This window comes from Arachis stenosperma, chromosome 4 (genome assembly GCF_014773155.1).
Source record: "Arachis stenosperma cultivar V10309 chromosome 4, arast.V10309.gnm1.PFL2, whole genome shotgun sequence".
NCBI lineage: Eukaryota > Viridiplantae > Streptophyta > Magnoliopsida > Fabales > Fabaceae > Arachis > Arachis stenosperma.
In genome coordinates this window covers 141,223,236-141,231,736 of record NC_080380.1, presented here as the reverse complement: position 1 = coordinate 141,231,736, position 8,501 = coordinate 141,223,236, and the positions used below count along the sequence as shown (strand labels likewise).

Genomic DNA, 8,501 nt, shown 5'->3' with positions numbered 1-8,501 from the left:
AACCAAAGCTTTTGTTAAATAAACTCTTATTTTAACCCACCTCTTGCCCAGCCGAGGACTACCTCCCTCCAAAGCTTCTCCTCTTTGTACCCACTTTCTAATACCTTCCTCTTTGTGTCCGATACCTTCTACCTCCCTCCAAACTCTCTTCTTTGTGCCCAGTGACATATCTTCTTCTTTGATAGCCATGAGTTCACCGACAGAATCAGACTCCACACCGGCGGAGCCAATCACAGTGTGGAAGCAGGTTTTGGTGGCCTCCATCGCTGTCGGGATCCACCTTGTCAACGCTATCCAGATAGCATGGCTAATAACAATCTATGTGGAGTTCGGAATACCGGATAGATGGACTTCTTTGGTGTGGCTCGTTGGCACCGTTTCTAGCTCTGTTTTTCATCCCTTACTTAGTTATTAAAGCAACACCTGTAAATTCGGGTGGCGGCACCGTCCTTTTATGTTTGCAACTGCCGTTGGCGCCACCATAGCTTTTTTGACAATTGGATTCGCCAAAGACATTGGGTACGCCTTTGGAGACAACTTCTCCGAGTATACTCAGCATCGCGCCTTAATCATTTTTGGGATCGGATTATGGATGTTGGAAATTTCGATCAACATGATCGATGCCCGCTGCAGAGAATTCCTTGATGATCTTGCCAGCAGAGACTAACCAAAGATCAGACTGGCATACCAGTTCTTCTCATTCTTCATGGCAGTCGGAAACGAACTGGCTTACTTGGCCGCCTTATTTAGTAGATTCGATGTTATGTTGCCATTCACCGTGACAAAAGCATGTGATAGGTTCTGCGCAAATGTAAAAAGAATATAAATTTTCTCAATCATTCTTCTACTGTTATTGACGGTCGTGGCTGTGTTCCGCTTCCAGAATAACCCAGCATTAGCTGAGGAGGAATCAAGTGAGAGGAAAGAAAAAGATGACATATGCGCACAAGTTAAATGCTTTCGAGAAATGTTTCAGACCATGAAGAGGCTGAATAACATGTTGGGTTTTGTTCAGCCTCTTCATGGTCCGAAACATTTCTCGGAAGCATTTAACTAGTGTGCATCTGTCATCTTCCTCTTCCCTCTCACTTGACTCCTCCTCAGGTAATGCGGGCTTGTTTTGAACGCAGAACACAGCCACCGCCGTCAATAACGGTAGAAGAAGAATTTAGTAAATTGATATGCTTTTCACATTTGCGCAGAACCTATCACATGCTTTTGTCACGGTGAGTGCCAACATAACATCGAATCTACTAAATAAGGTGGCCAAGTAACCCAGATCGTTTCCGACTGCAATGAAGAATGTGAAGAACTGATATGCCAGTCTGATCTTTGGTTGATCTCTGCTGGCAAGATCATCAAGGAAGTCTCTGCAGCGGGCATCGTTCATGTTGATCGAAATCTCCAACATCCATAATCCGATCCCAAAAATGATTAAGGCGCGATGCTGAGTATACTCGGAGAGGTTGTCTCTAAAGGAGTACCCAATGTCCTTGGCGAATCCAATTGTCAAAAAAGCTATGGCGGCACCAACGGCACCCGCAAGCATAAAAGGACATTGCCACCTCCCAAGTTTATAGGTGTTGCTGCAATAGCTAAGTAAGGGATAAAAAACAGAGTTAAAAACGGCGCCGACGAGCCACACAAAAGAGGTTCATTTATCCGGTATTTCAAACTCCACGTAGATTGGTATTAGCCATGCTATCTAGACAGGGTCGACAAGGTGGATCCCGACAGCGATTGAGGCCACCAAAATCAGCTTCCACACTGAGATTGGCTCCGCCGGTGTGGAGCCTGATTCTATCGGTTAACTCGGTGAACTCATGGCTATCAAAGAAGAAGGTATGTAACTGCGCACAAAGAAGAGAGTTTGGAGGGAGGTAGAAGGTATTGGGCACAAAAAAGAAGTTATAAGAAGGTGGGCAAAAAGAGGAGAAGCTTTGGAGGGTGGTAGTCCTTGGCTGGGTAAGAGGTGGGTTAAAATAAATCATCATCATCTTCATCACCTTTTTCTTCAACCAAAGCTTTAGTTAAATAAACTCTTATTTTAACCCACCTCTTGCCCAGTCGAGGACTACCTCCCTCTAAAGCTTCTCGTCTTTGTGCCCACTTTCTAATACCTTCCTCTTTGTGTCCGATACCTTCTACCTCCTTCCAAACTCTCTACTTTGTGCCCAGTGACATACCATCTTCTTTGATAGCCATGAGTTCACCGACAGAATCAGGCTCCACACCGGCGGAGCCAATCTCAGTGTGGAAGCTGGTTTTGGTAGTCTCCATTGCTGTCGGGATCCACCTTGTCAATGTTGTCCAGATAGTATGGCTAATACCAATCTATGAGGAGTTCAGAATACCGGATAAATGGACCTCTTTGGTGTGGCTCGTCGGCGCCGTTTCTAGCTTTTTTTCCATCACTTACTTAGTTATTAAATCAACACCTGTAAATTCGGGTGGCGGCACCGTTCTTTTATGTTTGCAACTGCCGTTGGCGCCACCATAGCTTTTTTGACAATTGGATTCGCCAAAGACATTGGGTACGCCTTTGGAGACAACTTCTCTGAGTATATTCAGCATCGCGCCTTAATCATTTTTTGGATCGGATTATGGATGTTGAAAATTTCGATCAACATGATCGATGCCCGCTGCAGAGAATTCCTTGATGATCTTGCCAGCAAAGACTAACCAAAGATCAGACTAGCATACCAGTTCTTCTCATTCTTCATGGCAGTCAGAAACGAACTGGGTTACTTGGCTGCCTTATTTAGTAGATTTGATGTTATGTTGCCATTCACCGTGACAAAAGCATGTGATAATTTCTGCGCAAATGTAAAAAGAATATAAATTTTCTCAATCCTTCTTCTACTGTTATTGACGGTCGTGGCTGAGTTCTGCTTCCAGAATAACCCAGAATTAGCTGAGGAGGAATCAAGTGAGAGAAAAGAAAAATATGACATATGCGCACTAGTTAAATGCTTTCGAGAAATGTTTCGGACCATGAAGAGGTTGAATAACATATTGGGTTTTATTTAGCCTCTTCATGGTCCAAAACATTTCTCGGAAGCATTTAACTAGTGTGCATCTGTCATCTTCCTCTTCCCTCTCACTTGACTCCTCCTCGGGTAATGCTGGTTTGTTTTGGACGCAGAACACAGCTACCGCCGTCAATAACGGTAGAAGAAGAATTTAGTAATATGAAATGCTTTTCAAATTTGCGCAGAACCTATCACATGTTTTTGTCACGGTGAATGCCAACATAACATCGAATCTACTAAATAAGGCGGCTAAGTAACCAAGTTCGTTTCTGACTGCAATGAAGAATGAGAAGAACTGGTATGCGAGTCTGATCTTTGGTTGGTCTCTGCTGGCAAAATCATCAAGGAAGTCTCTACAGCGGGCATCGTTCATGTTGATCGAAATCTCCAACATCCATAATCCGATCCCAAAAATGATTAAGGCGCGATGCTGAGTATACTCGGAGAGGTTGTCTCCAAAGGAGTACCCAATGTCCTTGGCGAATTCAATTGTCAAAAAAACTATGGCGGTGCCAACGGCACCCGCAAACATAAAAGGACGTTGCCACCACCCGAGTTTATCGGTGTTGCTGCAATAGCTAAGTAAGGGATGAAAAATAGAGTTAGAAACGGTGCCGACGAGCCACACAAAAGAGGTTCATTTATCCGGTATTCCGAACTCCACGTAGATTGGTATTAGCCATGCTATCTGGACAGCGTCGACAAGGTGGATCCCAACAGCGATGGAGGCCACCAAGACCAGCTTCCACACTGAGATTGGCTCCGCCGGTGTGGAGCTTGATTCTGTCGGTGAACTCATTGCTATCAAAGAAGAAGGTATGTAACTGAGCACAAAGAAGAGAGTTTGGAGGGAGGTAAAAAGTATCGGGCACAAAAAGGAAGTTATAAGAAGGTGTGCAGAAAGAGGAGAAGCTTTAGAGGGTGGTAGTCCTCGGCTGGGTAAGAGGTGGGTTAAAATAAATCATCATCATCTTCATCACCTTTTTCTTCAACCAAAGCTTTAGTTCAACAAACTCTTATTTTAACCCACCTCTTGCCCAGCCGAGAACTACCTCCCTCTAAAGCTTCTCATCTTTGTGCCCACTTTCTAATACCTTCCTCTTTGTGTCCGATACCTTCTACCTCCCTCCAAACTCTTTTCTTTGTGCCCAGTGACATACCTTCTTCCTTGATAGCCATGAATTCACCGACAGAATCAGGCTCCACACCGGCGGAGCCAATCTCAGTGTGGAAGCTGGTTTTGGTGGTCTCCATCGCTGTCGGGATCCACCTTGTCAATGATGTCCAGATAGCATGGCTAATACCAATCTATGTGGAGTTCGGAATACCGGATAAATGGATCTCTTTGGTGTGGCTCGTCGGCGCCGTTTCTAGCTCTGTTTTTCACCCCTTACTTAGTTATTAAAGCAACACCTGTAAATTCGGGTGGCGGCACCGTTCTTTTATGTTTGCAACTGCCGTTGGCGCCACCATAGCTTTTTTGACAATTGGATTCGCCAAAGACATTGGGTACGCCTTTCGAGACAACTTCTCCGAGTATACTCAGCATCGCGCCTTAATCATTTTTGGGATCGGATTATAGATGTTGAAAATTTCGATCAACATGATCGATGCCCGTTGCAGAGAATTCCTTGATAATCTTGCCAGCAGAGACTAACCAAAGATCAGACTAGCATACCAGTTCTTCTCATTCTTGGCAGTCGGAAACGAACTGGGTTACTTGGCTGCCTTATTTAGTAGATTTGATGTTATGTTGCCATTCACCGTGACAAAAGCATGTGATAGTTTCTGCGCAAATGTAAAAAGAATATAAATTTTCTCAATCCTTCTTCTATTGTTATTGACGGTCGTGGCTGTGTTCTGCTTCCAGAATAACCCAGCATTAGCTGAGGAGGAATCAAGTGAGAGGAAAGAAAAAGATGACATATGCGCACTAGTTAAATGCTTCCGAGAAATGTTTCAGACCATGAAGAGGATGAATAACATGTTGGGTTTTATTCAGCCTCTTCATGGTCCGAAACATTTCTCAGAAGCATTTAACTAGTGCGCATCTGTCATCTTTCTCTTCCCTCTCCATTGACTCCTCCTCAGGTAATGCTGGCTTGTTCTGGACGCAGAACACAGCCAACATAACATCGAATCTACTAAATAAGGCGGCCAAGTAACCCAGTTCATTTCTGACTACCATGAAGAATGAGAAGAACTGATATGTCAGTCTGATCTTTGGTTGGTCTTTGCTGGCAAGATCATCAAGAAAGTCTTTGCAACGGGCATCGTTCATGTTGATCGAAATCTCCAACATCCATAATCCGATCCCAAAAATGATTAAGGCGCGATGCTGAGTATACTCGGAGAGGATGTCTCCTAAGGCGTACCCGACGTCTTTGGCGAATCTAATTGTTAAAAAAGTTATGGCGGCGCCAACGGCACCCGCAAACATAAAAGGACGTTGCCGCCACCCGAGTTTACAGGTGTTGCTGCAATAACTAAGTAAGGGATGAAAAACAGAGCCAGAAACAGCGCCGACGAGCCACACGAAAGAGGTCCATTTATCCGGTATTCCAAACTCTACATAGATTGGTGTTTGCCATGCTATCTGGACAACGTCGACAAGGTGCATCCCGACAGCGATGGAGGCCACCAAAACCAGCTTCCACACTGAGATTGGCTCTACCGGTGTGGAGCCTGATTCTGTTGGTGAACTCGGTGAACTCATGGCTATCAAAGAAGAAGGTATGTAACTGGGCACAAAGAAGAGAGTTTAGAGGGAGGTAGAATATATCGGGCACAAAAAGGAAGGTTTAAGAATGTGTGAAAAAAGAGGAGAAGCTTTGGAGGGTGGTAGTACTCGGCTGGGTAAGAGGTGGTTTAAAATAAATCATCATATTCTTCATCACCTTTTTCTTCAACCAATGCCTTAGTTAAACAAACTCTTATTTTAACCCACCTCTTGCCCAACAGAGGACTACCTCCCTCCAAAGCTTCTCCTCTTTGTGCCCACTTTCTAATACCTTTCTCTTTGTGCTCGATACCTTCTACCTCCCTCCAAACTCTCTTCTTTGTGCCCAGTGACATACCTTCTTCTTTGATAGCCATGAGTTCACCGATAGAATCAAGCTCCACATCGGCGGAGCCAATCACGGTAGGGAAGCTGGTTTTGGTGGCCTCCATCGCTGTCGGGATCCACCTTGTCAACGCTGTCCAGATAGCATGACTAATAACAATCTATGTGGAGTTTGACATACCGGATAAATGGACCTCTTTGGGGTGGCTCGTCGGCGCCGTTTCTATCTCTGTTTCCCATCCCTTACTAAGTTATTACAGCAACACCTGTAAATTCGGGTGGCGGCACTGTCCTTTTATGTTTGTGAGTGCCGTTGTCGCCACCATAGTTTTTTGACAATTGGATTCACCAAAGACATTAGGTACGCCTTTGGAGACAACTTCTCCAGGTATACTCAGCATCGCGCCTTAATCATTTTTGGGATCGGATTATGGATGTTGGAGATTTCGATCAACATGATCGATGTCCACTGCAGAGAATTTCTTGATGATCTTGCCAGTAGAGACTAGCCAAAGATCAGACTCGCATACCAGTTCTTCTCATTCTTCATGGCAGTCAGAAACAAACTGAGCTACTTGGCTGCCTTATTTAGTAGATTGGATGTTATGTTGCCATTCACCGTAATAAAAGCCTGTGATAGGATCTGTGCAAATGTGAAAAGAATATAAATTTTCTCAATCCTTCTTCTACTGTTATTGATGGTCGTGGCTGTATTCTGCTTCCAGAACAACCCAGCATTAGCTGAGGAGAAATCAAGTGAGAGGAAAGAAAAAGATGACATATGCGCACTAGTTAAATGCTTCCGAGAAATATTTCACACCATAAAGAGGCTGAATAAAATGTTGGGTTTTATTCAGCCTCTTCATGGTCCGAAATATTTCTCAGAAGCATTTAACTAGTGTGCATCTGTCATTTTCCTCTTCCCTCTCTATTGACTCCTCCTCAGGTAATGCTTGCTTGTTCTGGATGCAGAACACAGTCACCGCCGTCAAAAATGGTAGAAGAAGAATTGAGAAAATTGATATGCTTTTCACATTTGCGCAGAACCTATCACATGCTTTTGTCACGGTGAATGCCAACATAACATCGAATCTACTAAATAAGGCAGCCAAGTATCCTAGTTCGTTTCCGAATGCCATGAAGAATGAGAAGAATTGGTATGCCAGTTTGATCTTTGGTTGGTCTCTGCTGGCAAGATCATCAAGGAAGTCTCGGCAACGGGCATCGTTCCTGTTGATCGAAATCTCCAACATCCATAATCCGATCCAAAAAATGATTAAGACGCGATGCTGAGTATACTCGGAGAGGTTGTCTCCAAAGGCATACCCAACGTCCTTGGCGAATCCAATTGTCAAAAAAGCTATGGCGGCGCCAACGGTACCCGCAAACATAAAATGACGTTGCCGCCCCCGTGTTTACAGGTGTTACTGCAATAGCTGAGTAAGGGATGAAAAACAGAGCTAGAAACGGCGCCGACGAGCCACACAAAAGAGGTCTATTTATCCGGTATTCTAAATTCCACAAAGATTGGTATTAGCCATGCTATCTGGACAGCGTCGACAAGGTGGATCCCGACAGCGGTGGAGGCCACCAAAACTAGCTTCCTCACTGAGATTGGCTCTTCTGGTGTCGAGCCTGATTCTGTTCGTGAACTCGATGAACTCGTGGCTATCAAAGAAGAATGTATGTAACTGGGCACAAAGAAGAGAGTTTGGAGGGAGATAGAAGGTATTGGGTACAAAGAGGAAGGTATTAGAAAGTGGGCAGAAAGAGGAGAAGCTTTGGAGGGTGGTAGTCCTCGGCTGGGCAAGAGGTGGGTTAAAATAAATCATCATCATCTTCATCACCGTTTTCTTCAACCAAAGTTTTAGTTAAACAAACTATTATTTTAACCCACCTCTTGCCCAGCCGAGGACTATCTCCCTCCAAAGCTTCTCCTCTTTGTGTCCACTTTCTAATACCTTCCTCTTTGTGCCCGATACCTTCTACCTCCCTCCAAACTCTCTTCTTTGTGCCCAATTACATACCTTCTTCTTTGATAGCCATGAGTTCACTGACTTCACCGATAGAATAAGGCTCCACACCGGCGAAGCCAATCTCAGTGTAGAAGCTGGTTTTGGTGACCTCCATCGGTGTCGGGATCCACCTTGTCAACGCTGTCCAGATAGCATGGCTAATACCAATCTATGTAGAGTTCGAAATACCAGATAAATGGACCTCTTTAGTGTGGCTCAACGGCACCATTTCTAGCTCTGTTTTTCATCCCTTACTTAGTTATTACAACAACACCTGTAAATTCAGGAGGCGGCACCGTCCTTTTATGTTTGCGGGTGCCGTTGGCGCCACCATAGCTTTTTTGACAATTAGATTCACCAAAGACATTAGGTACGCCTTTGGAGACAACT

General features: G+C 44.5%; 4 protein-coding genes across 4 annotated transcripts; all 4 read right to left on the bottom strand.

Annotated features, from left to right (window-relative positions):
* Window positions 1–1,168: 1,168 nt before the first annotated feature.
* LOC130975726 (sucrose transport protein SUC8-like) lies at window positions 1,169–2,280 on the bottom strand. Its single transcript, XM_057900471.1, has 2 exons — window positions 2,168–2,280; window positions 1,169–1,586 (listed from the first exon to the last, which is right to left on the bottom strand). The coding sequence occupies exons 1-2, from the start codon at window positions 2,278–2,280 to the stop codon at window positions 1,169–1,171; spliced, it is 531 nt and encodes a 176-aa protein (XP_057756454.1).
* Window positions 2,281–3,183: 903 nt separating this feature from the next.
* On the bottom strand, window positions 3,184–4,286 carry LOC130975725 (sucrose transport protein SUC9-like). The gene is made up of 3 exons (XM_057900470.1): window positions 4,193–4,286; window positions 3,692–3,833; window positions 3,184–3,601 (listed from the first exon to the last, which is right to left on the bottom strand). The coding sequence occupies exons 1-3, from the start codon at window positions 4,284–4,286 to the stop codon at window positions 3,184–3,186; spliced, it is 654 nt and encodes a 217-aa protein (XP_057756453.1).
* A 772-nt stretch (window positions 4,287–5,058) lies between these two features.
* Window positions 5,059–6,203, bottom strand: LOC130975724 (putative sucrose transport protein SUC6). Its single transcript, XM_057900469.1, has 2 exons — window positions 6,110–6,203; window positions 5,059–5,750 (listed from the first exon to the last, which is right to left on the bottom strand). Exons 1-2 carry the CDS (start codon window positions 6,201–6,203, stop codon window positions 5,059–5,061), a joined length of 786 nt encoding a protein of 261 aa, XP_057756452.1.
* Window positions 6,204–6,977: 774 nt separating this feature from the next.
* LOC130975723 (sucrose transport protein SUC9-like) lies at window positions 6,978–7,487 on the bottom strand. Its single transcript, XM_057900468.1, has one exon. It carries the CDS (start codon window positions 7,485–7,487, stop codon window positions 6,978–6,980), a length of 510 nt encoding a protein of 169 aa, XP_057756451.1.
* Window positions 7,488–8,501: the final 1,014 nt, after the last annotated feature.